General features: G+C 31.1%; 5 protein-coding genes across 5 annotated transcripts in view; 3 read left to right on the top strand and 2 right to left on the bottom strand.

Annotated features, from left to right (window-relative positions):
* The window catches only part of Rab11 (RAS oncogene family member Rab11), a 7,260-nt gene extending 6,313 nt beyond the window's left edge, over positions 1 to 947 (top strand). The window contains exon 5 of the mRNA XM_018518485.1: positions 618 to 947. The gene's annotated coding sequence lies outside the window, so the exon portion shown is untranslated. The remainder of the gene's footprint in view (positions 1 to 617) is intronic.
* Positions 948 to 2,670: 1,723 nt separating this feature from the next.
* On the bottom strand, positions 2,671 to 5,824 carry YL-1 (Vacuolar protein sorting-associated protein YL-1). The gene is made up of 7 exons (XM_018518398.1): positions 5,576 to 5,824; positions 5,278 to 5,480; positions 4,950 to 5,170; positions 4,664 to 4,846; positions 4,311 to 4,521; positions 3,976 to 4,188; positions 2,671 to 2,986 (listed from the first exon to the last, which is right to left on the bottom strand). Exons 2-7 carry the CDS (start codon positions 5,409 to 5,411, stop codon positions 2,755 to 2,757), a joined length of 1,194 nt encoding a protein of 397 aa, XP_018373900.1. The 5' UTR covers positions 5,412 to 5,480; positions 5,576 to 5,824; the 3' UTR covers positions 2,671 to 2,754.
* A 277-nt stretch (positions 5,825 to 6,101) lies between these two features.
* On the top strand, positions 6,102 to 10,070 carry pyd3 (beta-ureidopropionase pyd3). The gene is made up of 6 exons (XM_018518397.1): positions 6,102 to 6,179; positions 7,154 to 7,335; positions 7,716 to 7,960; positions 8,083 to 8,471; positions 8,671 to 8,988; positions 9,978 to 10,070. The coding sequence occupies exons 2-6, from the start codon at positions 7,244 to 7,246 to the stop codon at positions 10,050 to 10,052; spliced, it is 1,119 nt and encodes a 372-aa protein (XP_018373899.1). The 5' UTR covers positions 6,102 to 6,179; positions 7,154 to 7,243; the 3' UTR covers positions 10,053 to 10,070.
* A 7,636-nt stretch (positions 10,071 to 17,706) lies between these two features.
* Br140 (bromodomain-containing protein 140) lies at positions 17,707 to 24,212 on the bottom strand. The gene is made up of 8 exons (XM_018518394.1): positions 23,659 to 24,212; positions 21,585 to 21,861; positions 20,516 to 21,359; positions 20,087 to 20,389; positions 19,440 to 19,614; positions 18,899 to 19,314; positions 18,410 to 18,781; positions 17,707 to 17,949 (listed from the first exon to the last, which is right to left on the bottom strand). The coding sequence occupies exons 1-8, from the start codon at positions 23,785 to 23,787 to the stop codon at positions 17,769 to 17,771; spliced, it is 2,697 nt and encodes an 898-aa protein (XP_018373896.1). The 5' UTR covers positions 23,788 to 24,212; the 3' UTR covers positions 17,707 to 17,768.
* A 362-nt stretch (positions 24,213 to 24,574) lies between these two features.
* Positions 24,575 to 25,256, top strand: part of drn (zinc finger AN1-type doctor no) — a 25,800-nt gene continuing 25,118 nt past the window's right edge. Inside the window, exon 1 of the mRNA XM_018518462.1 lies at positions 24,575 to 25,035. The gene's annotated coding sequence lies outside the window, so the exon portion shown is untranslated. The remainder of the gene's footprint in view (positions 25,036 to 25,256) is intronic.

Here is a 25,256-nt window from a genome sequence, read left to right as displayed (position 1 = left end):
TAGGAAAAATGCGTTTATCGTAGAAATAGAAAGTATTAAGAATGGTTGTTTTATTTATCAATTTAATTTACTTTTATTTTATTTTTATATCCATAAAATATAAAAATTAATTTTACATCATAAATAAAGTGACTACAAAAAAAGCTGGAATAGTGACTTAAGTCCAGCTTTTTTTACGGTCACATTATTTATGATGTAAAATTGATTTTTATTTTTTATGAACATAAAAACAAAATAAAAGTAAATTAAATTAATAGATAAAACAAACATTCTTGATATTTTCTACTTCTATAACAAACTCATTTTTCCTAATTTTGGACTTATGCCACTTATCAATTAAGGGGCATATGTGACATAAACTTTAAAATATATTTAATGATTTCAGAAATGTATTCTGAAATATATATATATATATATATATTTCAGAATACAACATTTTTAAAATCATTAAATATATTTTAAAGTTTATGTCACGATTTTATTTATAATGTTTTTATTAGAAATAAATGTATAATCAATCATAGAACAATAATTGTTGTTTTTACTAATTAAGTATACCTTGAAATTATTGCTTATAGTTTAAGTGTCATAAAGAATTGTGTAATTTTGTTTTACAGAAGCAGTCACACGGAGGAGAAAAAAGTGGGAGTACTAGTTGGCGGTAGATATAACAGGTGCATAACAGAACGAGAGTTAAGACTATGTGCGAAAGCATGTAATCTCGTATGTTAAGTTTTATCCTTATCAGTGCGAGAGAGGGTATCCATCAATCCATATACGAGTATGCATTACATGTTCGTGGAAATAATCAAGTAAGGATAAACGATAAAAGTAAAAGATTGTATGATGCTGTAAGCGCGAATACATGCGCACCATTCTGTCCGCGAAAAAAGATCATCTTTACTCTCTCTGTTTGTCTCTCTATCTGTCACGATATAAATTATGTTATAATATAAATAAATGTTATATTACTGCTTCTTTGTAATACATATATATATACATATATATATAAATGACTTCTTAACGCGTAGCGTGATCGTGAGTATGTGAACAGTTTATGATCGTATATGCAATGAAATATCATGAATAAATACTATCATGCACTGCATATAGAAGAAAACAAATATAATAATAGGCTTACAAGGCGTATGATGAAAAAGGAGGTAAAAACAGCTTGAGATAGTCTTTTCTCGTTGCTCACTCTCGGCTCTTCGTAAATAATAGTACTAGTCTGTACAAGCTTGGGCACTACATGCTTTGGGATTACTTTATTTTTACATGGGTCTTTCCAAACTTCTTACCGGATAAAATTATATAAGGACAATTATATAAAGAAAGCTGTATAGAGTAGGCGTTTTTCAAAACCCTAAAAGATGTTGCTTTCTGTGTGGCTGTAATATGTATAATACGTTAACGTCTCACGAGCTTTTATTGTATCCTAAATAAAATAGAGAGTGAGTAAGGTATTGACAAATCGAAGTCTACTTCTCGATGGATTACATGAAAAATCAACGGTTTGAAATTTATCACTTACAATAATCTTTAGGAAGATAATTTAAAAAAGCAAAATAATGCAAGATAATTATAGTGCATCGTGCGTGCGTTTAACTTGATTTATAGCGTGTATAATTTATATTATCGCGATATATATATATATATATATACACACACATATATATATATATATATATATATATATATATATCCGTTGTAAGAAATGAGGAATCCATTGCTTCTCGAAGCAATCTTAAAAATGGTAAGATAATCATCACAAATATTATTACCATTTGATATAGCGGGCTTATTACTTTGTTATAAACATATACACACATACACACACAACATGAAACTCAGAACTGTAATATGTATAAGCGATGTCAAAGTGACCATAGTTTTCTACAGATATTTTTGAGTTATTCTGTATCCGTAGGCCACAAGCTACAAAACTTAGGAAAGGCAAATAATAATTTCCTTTAAACTAAGTAGAATAAATTTTATATATATATACATACAGCAGAAAAATATGATTTAAGATATAAGATTGTTTCACCCTCAGTTAAATACGGAAAGATATTACATCTATTCTATAACAATAGATTATTAATAATGCCTTGTATTTCGTTATTTTATTAATAAAATACCAAACTTGCTTTTAAGATAAATGATTAAATTGAATGTATCCATAAATGCTTGACATAAGTAATATGACTCCCATTTTTACGTTGTGATAACATTTATGATAGAAATAATTTTACTGCTCCCTATGGAATATAATTTGTTACCGATGTAAAGAAAAGGAACTAATTGAGAAACAAATATGTTTTATATATATAATTATTTTATGCAATATAGAAATATTGTATAATTGCTGAAATTATTTCATGTATAAAAAAATGTCCTCAAGTCATAAAACTGTAATATATGAAAAATATTTCTATACATATATGTATAGACATACAAAATATTCAATCTTATATTTTTAATTTGTAACTTGTTATAAATTTATAGTGTTATAATTTATATATTATATACACAATCAGCATTAAAAAAAATGCATGAAAATAAATTAGATATTTTATAAAGATAGTGTTAGTGGACTTTATTACATATACATAACAAAGCTTATTTTACGTTTAAAATTTAATTTATAATTAAAGCTTAATTTGGCGGATCACAGAAATAACAAAAACTGTTATTATTAAAAAACTAACATTTTTAATCTTAAATTACTTACATTACTTATAAAGCAAAAGATTATGAAGACACGGGTAAAGATGCTGACTCCAGACGAATAGTGTTCCTCTGAGAATTACTATGATTTTTCTGTCGCCATTCAAGCCATCGTGATAATTCTGGACTTTGAGAGGCATCGTTAAGATCAGTCCGACCTTCTAACTGCTGATAATATGCTTCTCGAAGCAATCGAAAGGTCTGTACATTTTTATACGGTAATTGTGTCATAGGATCTAAATACTTAGCAGCCAACCTATCAATTCAAAAAATTTTTAATTTTTTTAAATGCTACATTATAACATTAACCCTTAAATGCTACAGGAAACCAATACACTTGGATATGATATATTCAATTCAATTCGATCGCTTATAACTTTCATAAAAATGTGTAAAGGTATTGTAAACAATTTTTTTTTAATCAAAACGCCAAACATTAATCCTGCTGTTCAAATTTATATGATCTTATTATTTGGATCAATGTAATAAAAAGTCTTAAAAAATAAATAAATAAATTACTTTTTAAGTCAAATAGAACAAATCACTAGAATTAAGAAATATAATGATATCAAATCTGGAGACACTGGTAGTATCTCGGCGCTAAGCTACGCGTATATATATCTTTATTGATAAAAAAGATAAGCAATGAAAAAGCATTGGAAAAAAAGTAGAGTATAGAGTCCGACCGAAATTTCGGTTTCGGTTTTAATCAGTTTAGGTTGGCAACGCGCCGATGAGCGTTTAAAAAACAAATGTTCAATTTTAATTATTAACTCATTGATTAAGCTTAAGACAATTTGAGTACAAACTTTGATGTGATCCTGATAATAATAACTGTGATTTGATTTCTTTAAAAATTAAGAATGCAATATTATTATATTATTACAGTTACATAATTTAATAAAATCTTGTTTTTAGAGTATGAATTTGTCAAGATTTCTGAAAAAATCATACGGTCTCTGTAAAATTAATTCAAAAATGTCGATTTCGGCCGAATAAAATGTGATTCCGTTAACTTCTCTTTCTCTTTCTTAGTGAGACTTATCTAAGTTTCAGTTCTGATTTCGACCGAAATTGAATAACAACCGAATATTCGTTTTCGATTTCAGCCGAAAGTCAAAATGTGGTTTCGGTCGGACTCTAGAGTATGCTGAAAAGGCATTTAAGGGTTAATTTGTTTATAAATAATAAAATGTAGAAATACGCAATTGTAAATGTAAGAAACTTTTAAATAGCATTTTTTACCGCGTGATTGCACACAAAGGTTTCAGTGGCGGCCTTTGTTGTGTCGATTTCTTAAATACATCTGAATATGATTGTTCGTTTTCAAAAGTAATAAACGTTCGTTCATAAAATGTCCCAGTTTCTTCGCCATGTATCTTTTTAGTAGAAGCAGAGGGAGCATCTACAGATCCCTCTTTATTATCATCTTTTCCATCTATTTTTGACTCTGTTTCACTGAAATTTATTAAATGGAATTACAATATATTAAATTCAGTATTTTGAAAACTTATTTTGGATTTATCTCTTATTTATACCTTCTATATTTTATCACAAAAAGTTAAATAAATGAAATATACCTCTTCTCTTTTTGAGAGCTGTCAGAACCTGTATTATTAGAATTCCCTTTTTTCTCATCGTCACATTCAACATTGATTTTTTCTTCTTCATTTACTTCAGATAATACCATAACTGGCATACACAATGATTGGTATCTAATCATTGGTCCAACATGCGTTTTTCTCACAGTCCTTGTAGTCTTTTTTTCATTTTCTAGTTTCTGATACTTTTCTGCAAGTGTAGAACAATTATAGCTCTTTCTTAAAGGTATATTCTTATTTAATCTTATTTTTTATTTTATTTATATTTTCTTCAAGAAAGAGAAAATATCCAAATAAAGAACGTTATTAAATGTATTTTGTTTTACACATACCTAAGGATTTCAAATTAAGCTCTTCTGTTTGTAACGCTTCTTCCAATAATTCTTCCTGAGTAGGTTTCCATATATCATGCTTTACAACTTTCACCTTTCGCCTCTGATCCTCATTTCTCTCACGCAAACGTTTCTGTGTAGCTGCTGACTTTGCAGCAGTAGAGCGGCGAATTGATTTTCTTTCTACATAACATGATAAAGTAGATATATTGAAAAGAAAACATTTAATATATTAATATGCCATATAAAACATTTAATATATTAATATGCTAAATATTTATGTTACCTATACTATCTACACAAATCTTTTCTTGTTTTTGTTGTTTTATTTTTTTCTCCTTAGGTGCCGAATGTGTATGCAACGTGGCAGGTTTAGGTTCCTTATATGCTTTTGTTACTAATCTGCGTTTCTTTTTCGGTCCTTCTTGTTCAGTATCAGAAACTGGCTCATCATTTTCATCAATGCTAAAGTCCGAATCCACTTCATCCTCAGCTTCATCTTCTTCCCTAAAATTCAAACGTTTATACACTTTATTATGAGTTTTTGTTACATCAATGTAATAGAGAAATAAGAATAAATGTAATAAAATTAATAAATTATAAAAACCACAAACAAGTAATCGTGATCCTGTTCCACTTCGTCAAAGCCACCATATGTAGTTTTGTAAAAATCATCTTCCTCTTCTTCGTTTAGCAACCTTGCCATTTTATTGCCAGCGTTTGTACGCTTTTCCCTTGTCGCAGCCATCGTTATGAGACTTTCTGCCCAACTTTCGATACAATTAATACGTATATGTTATCTAATTATGTCTTGCACCTTAAAGATTTTGAAAAGGACAAATTGCAAAAATGTTAGACATTATTTTAATAAATGTTAATAAATCATTGTATTGTAAATAAGGTTAGATATACCTAGATTAGAACCTTCAGTCTTGCAATATGCAATCCTATCAGTTTTTTTTCCCCGGTTTACATTTAATAAGGACTTTTATTATTTCACTCTTTGAGAAGTTTACAAATACTTTGTTCATAAATTTTGTTGTACTTCAGCCACGAATGCATGCAGGTATTAGCTGTGATCCTGCTAACCTTATATGTGATTTGTACTTTCGCGTTTCTGAACAGTTCTGAACTGTACTTATATGTACCCGTTGTGCACTTTTATACATCAAACTTCTACAGCAAATATATCCGTATTAAACTAAAAAATACATAAATTAAACATTTGTACATATTTTTTTGGTCATAAATGAACTAATTACACACACAACTCAAAAACATTTTACATACTTGACGGATTCATTTTCCCATTATCATAATATGGTATACCATGACTAGTTATCACAAGATAATGCGATATTTCTGCCATCTTACAGCACGTGACGAATGAAAATTTTAAAATTCTTGTTACGATCTATTTTTACCAATCATATGTCACGTATCATTCGCACATGTTCTCACACATCAAATCGTACAGATAAGATAAGCTTGCACCACCTTCTGCCATAAAAATTCTGTACGTGTTTTTCACTATTATGCGATAAGTATTCTTCAATTAATATCCAGTTCTACTATTAAAAATTGTAACTACATTGTAACAAATTGTAAACATAGGATGCTTTCCATTTGTTGACACAAGCTGATATAATTAGTATTCTTCTATCTTTGTTATTTATGAAATGTCAAGAAAGATAAAATGATGTTTGTGTCGACTTGTGTCACAAAATGGAAAGCTTCCATAATAACATATTACCTTACATATAATAAAAATTAATCACTCTGCGAGATAACAAATTCTGATCATTACATTCATATAATTCTTATTCTACAGAATGTATTTTCCCATTCTACATATGTAAGCAATGAAATGCTTATATATACTTATAAATTAGTGCCGAGACACTACCATATTATATCTTTTCATATATCTTTTTATATGTTTTTTTTATATATGCTTTTTATTTGCTGATACAATCAAGTCGACACATTACACAAACGTCGTTTTATCTTTTTTGACAATTCCATTCTAACAAAGATAAAAAAATATTTCTGTGGATTTGTTTCATCAAATAGAAACATCCTATATGTTTGTATATAATTCTTTCCCAATGTATGTACATACATTTATATTATTTTGTAATAAATAAAATTTTTTCTTTTTTTGAATAAAATAAATTCATTTTGTTATCAATATGAAACACCCTGCTGAACAAAAATTAACATTATTTTGACTTAAATATTAATTTTTCAGTCAACAATATAAACGTAACATATGTTATATGTAACATTTTTTAATAGGAAATTATATAATATTGATGTTACTGTTAGTTTGTGTTCAACAGATGTTCTAACATATACAATATCATAATGTGTAATAATATTACAATTATAACGTAACATAAAGATCTTTTTAAATTTCACAAATGTCTGTAATGTCCTTCAGATGTTTGTCTCCCATGTTGTCTAATCTTGTTTTTACTGCTTTGGTAGATGTGACAGTGGGGAGAAGTGCTATCGCATTTACAAAACCTCAAGCTTCAAGATTATTCAGTCAGAAAGCAAGCCAGGAAGGTAGCAATCATGACTGAAACTGTGGAACAAATTTTGGAGCAATATATACCACAGAATAAATTGGCTGAAGTGAAACGTATTTTATATGGGCATCCATCTACGTAAGATTTTATATTGCAAAATATATATCTTTTTCTATCTATGTATATATCACTTATATAAGAACATTTATTTAAAAAATACTGATTAAAAATATAAATATTAAACTTTGCGAATAAAGATGTGTATGTTTTTATTTTGCAAATATTAATCTTATAACTATTTGATCACAATAAAAAGTATTTAGTTATAGCAATTTGTTTGCTTAACGCATATTTATAATGTATTGAATGTATACTTGATTAGAGAATACAAGAAATATATAATGTAGAGTTCTTGATAAAATATAATTTTGTAAAACACAAAGTTAGATTTAAGTTATGCACAATATAAGTTTTATTTGACGTTGAAAAGTTTAAGCAATACACCGTATTATTTTTAGTCCATTGGGTATAGAATATGAAGATAAAAATTTTGAAGTAAAAGGATGGCAGATGCTTAGTCGAGTCCATGAAGAGCTTCGTGCCCCACGTCTAGTTCGCGTTGGACTGATTCAACATAGCATAGTAGCACCAACAACGGATCCTATTCAAAATCAACGAGATGCAATACATAATAAAATTAAATCATATATTGTACAAGCAGCTCAATACAACGTTAACATTCTATGTCTCCAAGAAGCATGGCGTATGTGAAAAATCCATTAGTTATATATAATATATATAGTTATGAAATTGTATAATATTATAATTTTATTATATATGCAATATATAAATTTATATAATAATAGACCTATACGATTATTGCAGCTATGCCGTTTGCTTTTTGCACGAGGGAAAAGTACCCATGGTGCGAGTTTGCTGAGGATGCTGAAACGGGATCTACGACTGTGTTTTTGGCTGAGCTCGCTAAAAAATACAACATGGTAATAGTATCGCCGATTTTGGAGAGAGATTCTGCTGACGGTGATACTATCTGGAACACCTGCGTGGTGATCAACACAGATGGTACAGTTCTTGGGAAACACAGAAAGAATCATATTCCTCGTATCGGGGATTTTAACGAATCGACTTACTACATGGAAGGTAACACAGGACATCCAGTGTTCGACACTCCCTTTGCACGCATCGCGATTAATATATGTTACGGACGTCATCATCCATTGAACTGGTTGATGTTTGGCTTAAATGGAGCGGAGGTAAGGCATAGATTATTAAGCGTTTCTAAATAAGATAATAAATAAATTTGGCGTGCAATGTTATTTCTTATAAAATTTGAAATTGATTTTTTTTTAGAGGAAAAATTTATCGTTTTACAACTTTTATAATTTCATAATCTAATTGATATATAATCTTATCCGGATTTCTCGATCATATAATCTCCTTTATATTTTTTAGATTGTTTTTAATCCATCTGCAACTATTCAAGGATTATCAGAACATTTATGGCCAATCGAAGCAAGATGCGCCGCGATAGCAAATAGTTATTATACTTGTGCTATTAATCGCGTAGGAACCGAGCATTTTGCAAATAAATTTACTTCTGGTGATGGAAAACCAGCGCACAACGACTTTGGATTCTTTTATGGCTCTAGCTATATTACTGCTCCTGATGGCTCGCGAACTCCAAGTCTAAATCGGCACAAAGATGGACTTCTCGTTGGAGAATTGGACCTCAATATGTGTCGACATGTGAAAGATATTTGGGGATATAGGGTGAGTGTTTCATATTCTCTTATTATTCGTTGTATGTATAGAATAATGTATAAAATCATCATGGCAATAAGTTTGGCAACAGTACATTGTGTAACGAGTGGGGTTTAGTTGTCTATTGCGCAACGCGGGCGCCGTTGGCGACATGCGCGCCCGCGTTGCGCAATAGGCAATTACACCACACAGGGTGCACATACTATTTTTCATCACGAGTGCACTGTGCTAGTAATATGCTATATAATTATAAAGTCATATGGGACAGTGCGCAGGAAGGGGAGGGTTCGGGTGGGCGCAGCCCCCCCCCACAAAAAAAAATTAAAAACATTTCGTAGATAAATATTTAACAATACAAAATTCTTTATTGCTCATTATTTTCAATTATAATTGTGAGATTATTACAATTTGAAATATTTAAATTTATGTTATTGCAATTAGAGATATTAATACGAATAATTTTAGATGGAGTGGATAAGTCTGTGTCTTTATTTTCGATTACAGTAAATGTTCGTTTTTTATTATGCACTCCGTGTTGTTATTTGTACGAGCGTTACCACTGCGTTGCGTTAATTCACTAGTCTCGCTGCAACGTGGCGCTATTTTCTTTAATTCAACGCTTCTGCGTGGGGTTAGAGAAATAATTCAACGGCTTGAATTATCGGCTATTTTTCCCACGCAAAAGCGTTGCGTTATGGGCTACATTACGTGCACGCGTGATGAAAATACATTAATACTTGTAATTCAAGAAAACATTAAGTAATAATGCTGTAGATATTTAGTGAACGGAATTCACATAATAAAATTATGTACTTAAAATTTACTCGAAAAAACGAATTGTTTGAAAAGAAACGCACAGAGATTTGAATGTATTGTTATTAAAATATGATTGTGACAAGGAATATATATTTTATCGAAATATATATTCTGAAAATTCTTTTTTATACCTTAAACTGTTCAAATTCTACTTTGTTTATTTTGTTTAATGTATCTTTTAGATGACACAACGGCTCGACATGTACGCTAAAGAACTTACTGAATACGTTTCAAAGCGAGATGGTAAACAAGATTAACAACAAAAAACAATTGTATTTATAATGCCTTTACAAAGTTATAATTAAAATTAATAAATTTATCAATTTATAAATTTTGATAAATTCAAATTTAAATGTTCTTGCATCATCAATCGCTATTAAACGTGATCAATTTTCACATTTTTAAGAATAAAATTCAATTTAATATTTTGCGCTTCAGACTCAGCATAGATTAGATTTAAAATGTTTAAAATGAATTAAAAAGGAATACACCACGAACGCCGGTTGTGGATGGCTAAATTATTTTGTATTTTGATACATTACAATTGAATATTGATACAAATATTATTCAATATGTTGTATAAAAGTGTTCGGGCCTCTTCCTTTGTGTACAGGATTTTTTTGGGGCTCTTTAACAAGCTTCTTAAAGCCTTAAAATGACCACACCTTTGAAAGTGATTTATTAAGACGTCATATGGATTTTTGGAGAGACCCTCTAAAACTTCACTGAAATATTTTTTTTTCAAAAAAAGATTGTCATAAACTGAGCAATAGAAAACAAAAGATTTTAGAAATAAGAGTAAAGAGAAAGTCTACTAAATTCAGCCAGATTCACAAAAGACAATGTTATGATTTCCTCCATAGCCCTGTTCTCGGGTATAATAAACTTGTCAGAGAGAAGATCTGCTGTTTCTACATGATAATCAAAATCAAAATTTTTCTTCAGACGTATATTCTCAAAGTCACTTGACCTCCAGGGATTATTTGGATTTTCATTCCATGTATTCCCCGTATAGTTTAATCTTATCCTCTTGCTTGTTCTTTCATCTATCTGAAGAACAGGCCATCTTTTGTGTTGCTTGTAGTATTGACGACAAAATTCCAAACGGAAGACACAAACTATGATATTTACTATGATCTCACATCCTGATTCACAAATACCACCTTTGCTTATCCAGTTATTTACACTCTCATTTATACTTATGTTTGGATGTTCAAAGCATTTCCATAGGCCAGTTAACTAATTTAAGTTGAACATGAATATTACCACATATTGTTGCTGTTGCATTTTTATAAAATGCTGTATGCCAAAATTCTTTTGTTCCCTCTTCAAGAGTTCTAAAAAGGGATGTTTTGTGTTCTGTATCTCTGAGGATGCTGGCTATAACGAGGAAGGGCCACATTTTGATAAGAGCGTAAGCAGTCATTTCTGTTATAATAAGATCTCTACCCATTTGTAGAGTATCTGAAACCTCTTTGTATAAGCTAAAAGAGGGATATTTATTGTCATAAATTAAACTGTATAATATTATACTAAACCATGAATTTATTACATCCCTAATACAAGTTATGTGAGAGTGACTAACCAACAATGATTCATATTAGTCCATACCAGGTGTAGGTTTCCATAAGCATCACATTTGTATTTTCCCAGGGTGTATGTTTTGTGAAAGTAGAAAACATCTCTGTAAAAGCATCATTGAAGCATTTTTTTACCTTATATAAAGTGAATAACTCCTCATTGACAGGTGGAGTAAGATTGATTTCCTTTCTCAAATAGTCATAAACGGATATTCTCAAAGCATGATGAGCCACCTAAGAGCCGTGTTAAGTTCTTGAACAGAAGTATTTTGGTTTTGCATGTTTGACCATTCCTTCATAAATCAAGGTATAAATCCCGCACTGTCCTTTATAAGAGCATGCTTCTCCTCTACATGTTGTAAAAGATCCCTGTGTTCTCTTTTTAGAGCTCGAGGATTGTTCTTATGTGTTAGGAGATATTCTATCTCTGAGGTTATTAATGCTGAGGACAGATGTCTGTCCTTTCTAAATATTGGTCTTCTTTCTTCAGGAGGGCCCTCTTGAAGAAGCTCTTCAATGTGGTCATTCATTTTGATGTGCTGTCTGGTTCCTCCTTTTTTCTTGGTCTTTCCGTTTGGGTTGTGTTTTCTTCGGTTTTTTTCTTTTGAAGTGTTGATTAATTGATTGGTTTTTTTTTTATATATAAATGTAATATAATTTTATAAAAAATGTTTTTTTAGATATAATAAAGATGTAATTTGTCTGGATTTTTTCCATTATTAAGAGTTGATGATTCAACAAGCCTTCACCTTTAAAACGAGGAACATATCTTTTATCAGTCTTCAATATCTACAGAGGGATCTCAGGTGACAATGGCACCAGTTACAGTTTGAGCATATCCTTTGTAAATCTTATTCTCATCAAAAGCTTCTTCTTCCGATGATAGGGGATGCCCTTCTGCTTTAAAAACAGTGGTTGATATGCAGTATGATGTGTCTGTGATTGTTTCTTTTAACCATGCATACTTGCAAACTGGATCTGGATGTTGAAGAAGGGGTGTTTGGTAAGTGGCCTCTGTACAAAAGCCACCTAATACATCATTTATGCTTGATATTTCCAATTTATTGGAGATACGCCAGGTATTATGTGTGTATGATCCCCAAAAGAAATAGTGTGTTTCACATTTTCCTGTATATCTGCCTATCCAGTGACTTGGAATCTTTATAAGAGTTTGTTCTTGAACATGAATCTCGACATGTACACGAGTTACATTTCTGTGAGATTGACAATTAATTTTTTGTTCTCTCTTATATGATCTCATTCCTTTCTTTCTTTGACAGAGCAAAGGGTGCCCACAGTTACTCAAACAAAGCCACAGAGCGGCGAACAGCAGCCAGAGAGTTGGCATCTTGTTTGTTCGGTTGATTGTTTGATTACAATCATTATGACATAAATATTATCCAATAATATATTCAATTGTAATATATCAAAATACAAAATAATTTAACCATCCACAACCGGCGTTTGCCGCACAATATGCCACAATATGCCTTTTTAACTATATTGTTTTACATTGTTACCACGGTTTAACCTACATTGTGTTTAAAATGAGTTTAACAAATTTTTCTAAGGTTAACAAAATTTATATTTTTCTACGTAGACGATTTATTTATTCCATGTGATTTTTATGTACATAAATTTTGAAGTTCATATACATGAACTTCTATAGAACTTTCCATAAAAAGAAAATTATAATTATAACTTTCTAGTTTCTCTTTCTTGTGTTTTAATAAGATTTGTAAAATTTATGTACATTTTATAAAAAAATTTGCATTGGTCTAAAAATCTTTTAATTGACGGTTAAAGTCTTACTATAAATGCTTCGAAACATAATTTATCAGTTAGAAGAAAGAATTTTACTAACAAGGGAACCTCGCGAGATATCAAATTCTGATTTTAATCCAACTTTGTGAACTCACATAAAGAGATGAAATTAGAAAATATCAGTTGGGGCGGAAAAATGGTTTGAAGGGATGAAACCACTCCTTACGTGTACAGCGGTGTTCAGCTTTTTTCTATTCAAGATATTAAAAAATGTTTTATACAAAAGTTTTACAACAAAATTAGCTGTATTCATTCGCGTTAATAATAAATTTTTAAATAATTTTTCAAAATTTTCGAAAAAAAATTATTAAATAATTATTCTAAAAAAATATCATTGACGTGAATAAATAAGGTAATTTTATTGAAAAACTTTTGTATAAAACATTTTCTTATATCTTGAATAGTTTTCGAAATATAGTAGAGAAAACTGAAAATCGTTTCATACATAAGGCCCTTCAAAGTTTGAAGTTCAAACTCTATGTTGGCAACAATTTTCAGAACTTTTTAAAAAAATGATTATTTTTTAAATTATTTATGATAGAGGTAATTTTATTATAAAACTACTTGTAAGTAGATTTCTGTCACAAGAAAATGATAAAATGCTATTATTTTCACACTACCTATCATGATGTAGATAGCATAGTGTGCTTTTTTTATAGTGGTTTCCCCAATAGGCCTATTCCACTTTCATTTTTTTATACGCGAATTCCAAATACTGTCCTTCCTCCATGGAATATTTTGGGACATGTCATTTAAAAAATGTGTTTAAAAAAAATATTATTATCACATAAAAATATATTCGCGCGAGTAATATTTAAAAAATGCTTACTAAAATATTGTAAAATTAACAATATACAATATCTTTCTCCTTATTTTCTTCAATATGTTATTAATTTAACTAAAATAATGTACTTATAAATAATTTAACTCAAGAAGATGTTTTAATTTGATTCTAATTTATTTTATTAGTTACATACGTTAATATGAATGTTGTTTATGTTAAAATTAACTATATGTAGAAATGGATTGATTAACATTTTGATACACATGGAAGTAAAAAGATAATAAAATGTTATTTAAAACTCAAGGAACAGGGTTGCTATTTTCTTGAATATCCTTTCCGCAGAAATAAAAATCTACTGGAGTTTCGAATTGTGATGACCGTTCTTCGATGTATCCACTCTTAGACTAGACATATTTAAAAAGATTATGAAATCGCGGAGAAGATAGTTGTACGTGCGTTAAGGGGATGCTGGAGTGTCCTGTTTTACCATTAATTTTTAAAGACTCTTTTCTCTTAATTATGTTTATGGATTGAAAAGTCCTTCTCCACAATTAAAGTATCGATAACAACGCAGGCTGCCAACTACAATTTAATACAAAAAATGAAAGAAAATTAAAAATTGTAGTTTTGTCACCGGCTCCTGCAGTCAACTCGTCACAATATGTGCTGCATATAAGAGTTTCAGATTTTACCCGATTAAAATAAATAACCAGCAGCCTACAGAAAACCTCGAAGAACAATTCTATGCTTTCAGAAACGAGGTAGGGGCTTTAGTATAAGAGAAAAGAGTCACTGAAAATTTCGTTGGTATATTACGAGTGAAATTGACGTGAAGCCATGAAACCGAGCAGTATTTTAGTTGATCTCTTTCTAAGAAATGGCGTTGCAATATGTTAGATAAGGACAGATGAATGCGTTCGAGCAAGACACAACGATATATAATAAGTATAAGAAATGAATGAAAGATGTCACTATTGTCGAATTTGGAATTTAAAAAAGTCTGTACTATCAATCTTAATTAACTTCGACTGTCACTCCAGCATCCCCTTAACAATTTCTCGTTCTTCTGAAATACGACTATCTTTTGCTTGATCATCGTCTTCATCTTCTTCAAGTATTTCCATTTCATCATTCTCGACAAAATCTGCATCAAGTAAGTTTGATTCCCAATAATTTTCAAATTCTAACGTAGTATCAGTATGAATACCATATGACATTTCATTCGTTGAAGAGTGTATAATATCCTTTATCACATCGCGTAATTCAATTTCTTTAACGTTTACAGGTGTTTCTAGGGAATTTTTGAAACTTGAAAAAAGATAATTAATATATTGAGAATATTTGCAGGATTCACTTGTATCATTTTAACGATTTGCACTGTTTAACTTTGACTTTGCACTTGAATTATTCGTTATTTTTGCTAATTATGCTTTATACTGAAATTATTGCAAGATCTTTGTGATTTATATAGTAATATCAAGTGATATCACTATATCACTTTTACATATTAGGCATGTATCTTATATCACACATACATGTACATTATATTTGATATAAACTTGATATAAAAATGACGCTGTCACGTTAATTAATAATATTAATTGAACATGTACACCATATGTGATATAAAAATAACGCTACTGATACGTTAATTATATTAATCAAGCACTACATCATTTGATAAGTATGAGAGCGATAAGTATAACGGATAAGAATGTTTATGTTCTTCTCATTAGATTTGATTACTATCATTCAATATTAATTTTTCTTATTTACAATTTGTTATATCATAAGATGTTTTCTCGTGTACTTCTGACCGATATAATATTTTTACCAGGATTCTTTTTCATAAATGGTATCTCACAAATAAATCACATACATCTCCTAAATAAATGATATACATTTTTACTATATAATAAGCGTTGCTCCTTAGCATCAGTCATTACGTCTAAACGACATTTGTATTGTATAAACATGAAGTATTGTTCTTCATTCCCTCTTATAGTTCGCGATCGAGAACTCGATATTCAAAACGTTTTAACCAGTAACAGTATGTGGTGCAATAAACATGGCATTAAACAGAGTGCCGAAATTACATATTGCCGCAACCACATTGACGGTTTTCTCGTGGATGGATTGAACTACAATCAGATTTGCGAGATTATATTTGTATAAAGTGGGATATACTAATATTGAATGTTTAAAAGCAGAGGACAGAAAAACTGACGACTAACCGCTATGTTAATTTGTCTTATTTCCAATATTACTACTTTCAGGAAGAAGAAAATGAGAAGGATATTGTAATTTTACAATATTTTAGTAAGTATTTTTAAATATTACTCGCGCGAATATATTTTTAGGTAATAATAATAATACATCTTTTTAAACACATTTTTTAAATGACATGTACCAAAGTATTGCCTACTGGGAAAACCATTATAAAAAAGCGTACTATGCTTTATCTACCTCATGATAGGTGATGTGGAAATATTATTTTATCATTTTCTTGTGATAGAAAACTACTTACAAATAGCTTTATAATAAAATTACCTCTATCATAAATATTTAAAAAAATAATAATTTTTTTAAAAAGTTGAAATCAGGCCTCATATATGTAAAGTGATTTTGAGCTTTCTCCTCTATATCTTGAAAACTTTTTATTAAAAAACGTTTCATACAAAAGTTTTACAATAAAATTACCTCTTTTTATACACGCCAATAATATTTTTTGAAAATAATTATTTAATAATTTTTTTCCAAAAATTTTGAAAATATTTTTAAAAAATATTGACGCGAATGAATACAGCTAATTTTGTTGTAAAACTTTTGTATAAAACATTTTTTGATATCTCGAAGTTTTCGAGATATAACGGAAAAAGCTGAAAACCGCTGTACACGTAAGGGGTAATTTCATCCCTTCAAACCGTTTTTCCGCCCCAACTGATATTTTCTAAATTTGTTTCTTTATGTAAGCTACAAGTTCACAAAGTTTCATTAAAATCAGAATTTGACATCTCCCTTGTAAGTAATTGACTAAATACTTCAAAGCATTTGCAACATCATGTTCTCGATGTAATTTATACAATAACATTTTGTACAATATTAATATATAAAAACCTATATATTTTCAAATTTTGTTTTCGTGAATAGATACAATAATTTACGGTTTTATACAATAATGAAATTTTATAATAACTAATTGATAAAAATATTTATATATACTTATAACTTTTCAGAAATATTGTTATTATTATTATTATGCTGAATATCAAGACTATCAAATCAATTAAATTTGTAATATATTTTGGATGTATATTTTATGTCGAAAAAAGATTATAAAACATATAGCTTAGGTAAACTCGAAAACTGTATGTCAATTACACAATTGCATCATTATATCTTACAATTAGAAATATAAAAAAGATTTTTTTCATAACATAAAATATTTAATTATGGATGTGAATTTTAATTTTTAGAAGATAACGATGTACAATTGTGTAATCAACATATGTAGCTTCCACATGTAGCTAATTGTAAAGTAAAATAAAATACTGTAATAAAACACTGTAAACCTTTAATTATATATGTATTGATATTAGCGAAATGATTATAATATTTAATCATTGTGGTTCAAAATATATTCCAATCTTTTTGAATTATATATTTTATATATTATAAATTACTATTTAATTATACATTTATATTTTACATAATTCTTTATTATATAATTTAAAAAATTTTTAGATTATACTTACACATTTTATTCTCTATTATATTTACAATATTTATCCAGTGGACGTACTGTCTACTACCGCGTTATGTGTTTGTTTACGATAATGTAAAGCTTCTTGATAAGCTTTCTTTACGGCTTTTCTGTCCGTAGGTTTACGCGATTCGATTAATTTTGCTTCGTCCACTTCGTGTGATACGCCAAGTTTTTCTAATTTCTCACCTGGCAGCCATTGCCTGAAAAACGTAATATTTTCACTATTTGTCACTTATGTTCGCGTTTATAAAATTGAATATTTTTACTGTTTGTAAATTACATGTTTGCTTTTATAAAATTAAAAAATATTTATTTTACAAAATTGCAGAGTCTGTACCTTCCTGCTTTGAGATTATTTCTCCATGCGGTTAACAAATTTATTGTATCATATATATATATATATATATATATATAATGTACTGAACATACATATATGTATAAATACATATAAAAACATGTATATACGAAAAATATTTGTATGTATGTATAATAAATAGAATACTTTTGATTGAAAATGGAAATATTTTCTATCAAAGTTTGTTTTCAATTTTTTAATTGATATAATTTTTAAAAATCGGAATTAAAATTTATTATTTCTTTTACTCTCACTAAAAAGGCATATTAAATATTTTATATGGTTCTACATTTACGAATAATTACCATGTGCGCTTTGTATCAAAGAAAAGCACAAGAAAAACTGGTTCTTTGTAATTATCTGCAAGCGCCAGAACATCATCAGGTGGTGCTGGAATCGGCACCCCTTTATGTATAGTGCCTCGAGGTGTATTAGGATCAATGATTAAGGCTGGATACCAAGGATATCCACGACATTTAGCCCATACGAGCTGCAAAGCTTCTAAGCCGCTACCAGTGCTCGTTTGTTTAGTTTCGTTTTCTTTTTTTGTATCAGTAATCTCTTGTCGTTGCTTCTGCTCTTCTGGATCAGGAGAGGTGGATCTACTCGTGGGGCAACTACTACAACTCGATGATTGACTTTCTCCTTCACCCACATCACTATCCATTGTTCCACTCCTACAAGTATTAATTGTGTACACAAGTTTTTATAACACAAATTTATTAATATAAGCCAATTACAAACATTAGAAAAAAAGCATTATTAAAAAATATCTTGTGTGTGGGTGTAATTACCTATATATTTTAAAACTATCACTTTGTTTCTTTTTATCATCTTCCGGAAGAAACATTTGACTGCTTTTAGCATTACGCGCTCTAGCTTTGCGAGTGAACAATACTGCTGTTCTCCTATTTACACCCCCGCCAATTTCCTTCTCATTGGACTGTGATTCTGTTTCCACACGATTACGATTCGATCTTTCTCTCTTTCTAGATTTAGAACCGACTTGTTCGGGTTCAGAGGCTGGATTAATCTCAGGAAAGTCTTTGCGAGTCTGTTCTATCAAAGCTCCACCTTGTTCTTTCATTTTCATTCCTGCTCGATAAAACATGGTATCTTTCCGATTATATGCTAGGCAATTGCTCACCATTAAATTGAAATCGGTCTCCAAAGCCGACAGTGAGTGGTATTCATGCTTTTCTAATTTTACCTGTAATGAAAAATATGACATTATAATTAGATTATATTTATAGATTATATTTTGATGAGGTAATGGAATCACGAAATATATTTTAACAAGTATAAACATAAACAAATGTAATGTAAAATTATTACCTGCATAGTAGAGAGATCCATAGGATGTGATACTATTTCGAGATAATCTGGGACTTCTTTGATATTAACTGGTTGCCCAAATACATCATTTGTATCTTTCGCTTTTATAGCTTCTAACAACGTACGTAAAACACTTTCAAATGGTCGCAATTGAAGCCATAAACACTTTTCTTTTCTGCAATCAATTTTTCTTAAAATTAATATTTAAAAAGAAATATATTTTATGATGCGTATATAAATTATGATGCGTATATAAATTATGATGCGTATATAAATTATGATGCGTATATAAATTAGCATTATAAAACAGTATTAAGTTTTTTCTAATAATCTGTATAGGTTTATCTTTCTATCTTACTAAGTACTGAGGTAAAAAGTAGTGACACTTTTACTGAAGTTGGTCCCTGGGACATTGATTCAAAACAGCTGAAATAAAAACACAAGAATTTTATAAAACTATGTTTTATTAATTAAACCATCATAAATCAGTCTTTATGAAAGTACTTTAATAAAAACAGATATAGTGTTATGTTTTTTTCGCGTGATTCCACGGACCAATCTCAGTATTTGAGGGTTAATGTCAATTTTTACCAATGAAACCGATGTCTATATTATTCAGAACTATACTGTGTCATAACTATACTAACACTTTGAATAATTCTTTTTTTAATTTTTCACGCTTCCGTACTAATTCACATAGCAATCGTGCACGTTCCAAATCTTGACGTAGACACTGCCAATATTTAAGATGACGGTACAATTCTCCTCGCAATTCACCATCATGCGTCGGCGAAGAGGGATGTTCTCCAAGTGTAGGTGGTCTAGATTGTGGATGAGAACTTTGCAATCTTCTAAGAAGTGGAACACCGTTTCTATATTGCCGTTTCAGTGTCCAATAAGCAATGAGACGTTGTATTAATTGGCTTCTTTTTGGTATCCCTTCCGCTAAACTGATTAAATCAAATAATAAGTATAAATCTAACAATTCATTAAAATAGTTTTATTATACAGTATGTTCAAATTGTATTTACTATAACCATTATCGTATATAAATCAAAATAAAATTATTATATTACCTAGCAATTTCCCTGATCCTCTCGGGTGGTATGGTTGGAATGGAAATAACAGGCGCTGATGTGCTCTTCTTGTTAGCTATTGCTCTCCTTCGCGCATCCACAGGATTCGTAGAAGGCTGATAATCGGGCGGTGTATGTGTTTCACAGAAAGCTGTTTTTTGCACCAACATTGGTTCACCATTAGTTGGCTGTACCGTTCTCATACGCATGCATAGACCAGCTTGCTGAGCACAAGTCACATGGAATGCTGAGTAACAGTTGCTCTTGTGACACTGAATGCACGCGCCAGCTCCTTTGCGCTTGCATATGTAGCACGTAAGCTTCCAACGAGCTTGTGGTATACTCTCTATACTGTCGATCGGTTCCAAAAATACAGTGTTAGCAAATCTTACTTCTGGTATCCATAGAGCGCATACTACATGAGCCCATGTCGCAGGACGATCAGTCTGTTTGAAAGCACCACCCCTGTTCGGACAGAGGATGCAATCTACTGCCCTGGATGGGCTTTGTAAGCACCTTCTACACAACCATTGTCCTTCAGGTATATATGGTACACCATAACAATCTTGATGAACAGCAAGATTACACATATCACAAAACAGAATTGCATTACTATTCTGACACTCTCCGTCCATGCAAATGCAACATACTGCATCTTCATCTGCAGCAGTACCTCCTCCGCCATTAGTTTGCTGCTGGAAATACGACTCTTTCTCTAATCTGTCCATCAACAGCTCAAATGTATCAGGTTCCAACGGGGGTGTTAATCCAGAAGCCAATCTTCTTTCATTAACAATAGAAAGCCATGCACTGTCTTCTTCATCCAAATCATATTCTACTTCTCCTGTCAAAATAATATTTCAAATGATAGCAACAATAATATGTAGAAAATGAATATTACAGTAAGAACTTAACATTTTATAACATATTAATAATAATATGATATCTGAGAGGTACAAAAATGAATATTATAGATTTACTTAATTAATGAAAAAAATACTGTAAAATATAATTAAGCAACATTTGAATATTATGACATTATATTATATAAATAAAAAAAATATTTTACCATCGAGTTCTTCACCACTACGCTCCATAAATCTAATATAAGAATTTGGAAGTGGCTTAGCCTCTCCTAATTGATTCTCATAGCCTTCTATTGCTTTAACAAAGGCAATGGGTAAAGTAGTAAGAATGTTCTTGTCTTCTTTTTCTTTTTCCAGTGATACTGCGTTACTTTTCTGCATTTTTTCATCAAACATACTCGAATCCATAGAAATTATAGGAATTGCATCTAAGATAGCCAACTTAATTGATTTATTTCCATCTTCTCCTATGGGATTTACCTTAAATATCAAAGTATATCATATTATCAATGCAAATAATTCTGAACAATTGTTTGCTTGTTAGAAATACATACAGAAATATGAGTTAAATTATTTAATAACTTATATACTTTTAATGCTAAAAAGACCCCACACTAATCTTATGTAAAATGGATCCCAGTTAAATTGGCTGAAATTTTATTATAATGTAGATCATGATGTCCTGATCAAAAGTCATGGCCACAAGGTCCAAAAATGGACAGTTTTTGAGATAAGTTGAATGTTAAATATTGGAAATATGGTTAAATTCCAACATTTGATTTCCAATATCTCAAAAACTGTCCATTTTTGGACGTCCTGCCTATGAGGACTTTTGATCAGGACATCATGATCTACATTATAGTCAAATTTCAGCCAATTTGACTGGGATCCATTTTACACAGGATTAGTGCGAGGTTCTTTATAAAATAGAGAGAGAGAGAGAGAGAGAGAGAGAGAGAGAGAGAGAGGGTGTATATTTTATTATTAAAATAATAAATTAAACAATAATTGAGATTAATATATTTAATCCATCCAATTTGTACTTTCAAAATTTTATTCATCTGAACACTTGAACTAGCTATTTGCATGCAACTTGAGATTTAATTCCGCATTAAAACAAATACTTTTTTACTTTAACTTTTACTAGTGGAGAGAAAATTTTGAATTCTGTATAAAGTTCCAAAAATACGTTAAATTAGGTAGTTGTAGAACTGTTCTTTGCAGTTAAATATACACTTGTACTTAAAATGAAATATATAAACAAACAAGACAACAAAAACAAGAAAAAGTTTGAAGATTAATCTATAATGTGTACTTTTTGCTTTCTGTTTCTTGCTTGTTTCTTTCTTTGTGACTGTTTTGTTGATAATAGCTGCATTCTGCAGAGAAAATGTATCAATGAGCACTCGGTATTTCTTTAATATGACTGATTCTTGCCTTTAGTTCTTCGTTGGATTTAAATGTCGAAATATGTAGTATGATTGATTTATACATTTAGTCTAGTTAAAGATTACCCAGATCTACAGTAGATTTTTAAGCCTTAAGCCATAAAAAATGGATGGATCACGATTAATTATTCTCCTCGTATTCGACTGTAGGTCAATTTTTTATAGCTTAAGGCTTAAAAACCTATTGTAGATCTGGACTTAAGGGTAAGATCAATCATATTAAAACAGTTTTTACAACAGTTGCAAAGCTGTTTTCTCTACTAAATGCAGCAAATCATGTATTTTGTTTAGTGTTTCTTGTTTTGTCTGAAGTTTCAACTTTCATCTTAGGCAACAGAAAACAAAGAAACAAGCGGCAAAAATTAATAGAAAACAAAAAAACAGGATAGAAGGCAAAAAAGCAAGAGTGATGTAAAGTGATAAAAAGCAAGAAACAAGAAGCACGTCATAGATTAAACTTTAAGATCAACATATGCTCTGTACTTTCTGTTCCTTATTTTTTACTTCTTGCCTGTTTCCTCTTTGTGATTCATTTTGTCCAATCGTGTTTCTTATGTCTCTTCCAAAGTTTGTCAATTTTTATCTCAAGATCTTTTCGTTCAAAAATTTTTGTACTTAAAAACGAGATAAATATATATTTGGGCACTGAAGAGAGAGAAAGATTCTAGACACAAAAAGTGCAAACAATGCAAAGAAACCTTTGGGTGATAGAAAACAAAGAAACAGGAGAAAAGGCAAAAATAAATAGTAAGATACAAAAGCATATCGCAGCTTTTAGTGCAGTCCAGTGCAGTAACAAAAAAAAAACAGGTCTTATGTTTATTCATACCAAAACATATTTTGCTGCCTCTTGGCTGCTGAGTGTCTCTGCGTTTGTAGGACTCGCGCTTTCATTGGGTACGCCTATTCTGCTTCTCCCTACCTTCTTATTCTTCTTATTCGATTGCGGCGTATTCATCTTCGTTTCAGTTGTGATAAACTCACGTATTATCCAATCTCAACTGTCACACTCCGATGAACGTCGATTTGGTTAACCTACTAAGCGGCTACAGCTCACAGCATTACGTGCAAGTGTAAATAACAATTACATTTCAGCAACCAGTCACGGCATGTGGAAACAATCATCTTTTCATTAATCTTCTCCAATTCCCTCAGTGATGAAAGAGCTGGCTCTTACTATCCCGGTGGCTTATTCTATCAGAAGTAGAATCAAAGTGTTTGAAGCAGATACAAATATTTGTTGGAAGCGACCACAAAAGTCGATAATTTCGTCAGAAACTTAAAAAAATATTGCGTCCGCACTCGGCGACTCTTCTAATGCAACTTTGATCTTTTTATCAGTAATCTATACAGCGAAAATTGACGAAAACTACGAGAGTCGGCACAATTCGGCATCACGTTTAAATGAACGATCATAACCGATACAAGCGTGTGGCGTATGCCACAAACACGATTGCCAACTTGAGGTCGATATTCCCCTTTACGACCATCAGTTTTGTCGAGCTCACTGATTGGGTGTTGGCTAAAGGACGTCAGGCAATTTCAATTATTCCCTAGTCATCGACCAATCGACGCATTGGTGATTTGTCCACACGAGCGCCGATCGTCCGAGTTATCCATCTATGAATCACGTGATTCGCGATCCTCTCTCGGGTGAATTCGTGATCATTCGGCTGCGTACGGCACGCTCGGACGGAGTGTGGAGGGGAGAGAGCAAAAGAGATCTAACTTTACGTCAGTCACATCAGCAGTATTCGTTCTCGTGCCCGAAGCTTTGGTGGTCTGTTTCCTCTCTCGAGTAGACTGAAATAGACGAGACTCGAAGAGAGTTGGGTGTGAAGAAGAGTTCTTCTCCGGTAAAGGACCGTTCGTGCCGTCGTCGTTATCGCTAGTAATCGTCGTCGGTAAATCATCCCTTTCGTAATTCCTTTCGCCCTCCCCCCCCTGCGTCCCGTTTAATTCCTCTTCAATTCTTTTTCGCTCTATCTCTATCTTCCTCCACCTCCTCTCGTATCCGCGCGCGTATTGTGAAACAGTGTGAAACGCGAGGCGGGCAATCGGTTCCGCGAAGAGGCGGGATTCATTTGCGAGCGTGAGTGGCCGAATGTTCCGCTGAGAATTATGTGGAATAGTGACGCAGAATTGGGATCGGTCGCGCGTCAAGTCAGCTGACATATTGCGCCCTGCTGCACCGCAACAGCCTTCGGTAAGTGTCGCAATCTCATGCGCGCTCTCTACCCCCCGCGGCACACAGCCACTACCCTGAACTCACCGCGGACTATTTTCGGTCGGGGATAGCCGTGAGAGACGAATGACTATTTCTCCTCATCCTTACTCCTCCCCTCTTCTAAACCCCCTCGGACCATCCTCGTCGCTACTCGCTCCTCTCGATACCTCGCGTCGCACGTATTCTCGTGCGGAGCTCGG

The sequence above is a fragment of the Trachymyrmex cornetzi genome, unplaced genomic scaffold (genome assembly GCF_001594075.2).
Source record: "Trachymyrmex cornetzi isolate Tcor2-1 unplaced genomic scaffold, Tcor1.1 scaffold75, whole genome shotgun sequence".
Taxonomy (NCBI): Eukaryota; Metazoa; Arthropoda; class Insecta; order Hymenoptera; family Formicidae; genus Trachymyrmex; species Trachymyrmex cornetzi.
The sequence above is the reverse complement of the archived record's forward strand: the minus strand, read 5'-3'. Positions and strand labels throughout refer to the sequence as shown.

Coding starts and splice junctions, on each gene's coding strand:
- YL-1 (XM_018518398.1), bottom strand. CDS start 5,411: ATGGCTGCGACAAGGGAAAAGCGTACAAACGCTGGCAATAAAATGGCA. Junction 4,847..4,949: donor GATTTGTGTAGATAGTATAG/GTAACATAAATA, acceptor CATGTTATGTAG/AAAGAAAATCAATTCGCCGC. Junction 4,522..4,663: donor GCTTAATTTGAAATCCTTAG/GTATGTGTAAAA, acceptor CTACACTTGCAG/AAAAGTATCAGAAACTAGAA.
- pyd3 (XM_018518397.1), top strand. CDS start 7,244: ATGACTGAAACTGTGGAACAAATTTTGGAGCAATATATACCACAGAAT. Junction 8,472..8,670: donor TTGGCTTAAATGGAGCGGAG/GTAAGGCATAGA, acceptor TATATTTTTTAG/ATTGTTTTTAATCCATCTGC. Junction 8,989..9,977: donor AAGATATTTGGGGATATAGG/GTGAGTGTTTCA, acceptor TGTATCTTTTAG/ATGACACAACGGCTCGACAT.
- Br140 (XM_018518394.1), bottom strand. CDS start 23,787: ATGAATACGCCGCAATCGAATAAGAAGAATAAGAAGGTAGGGAGAAGC. Junction 21,360..21,584: donor TAGTGGTGAAGAACTCGATG/GTAAAATATTTT, acceptor TTATTTTGACAG/GAGAAGTAGAATATGATTTG. Junction 20,390..20,515: donor AGGATCAGGGAAATTGCTAG/GTAATATAATAA, acceptor TGATTTAATCAG/TTTAGCGGAAGGGATACCAA.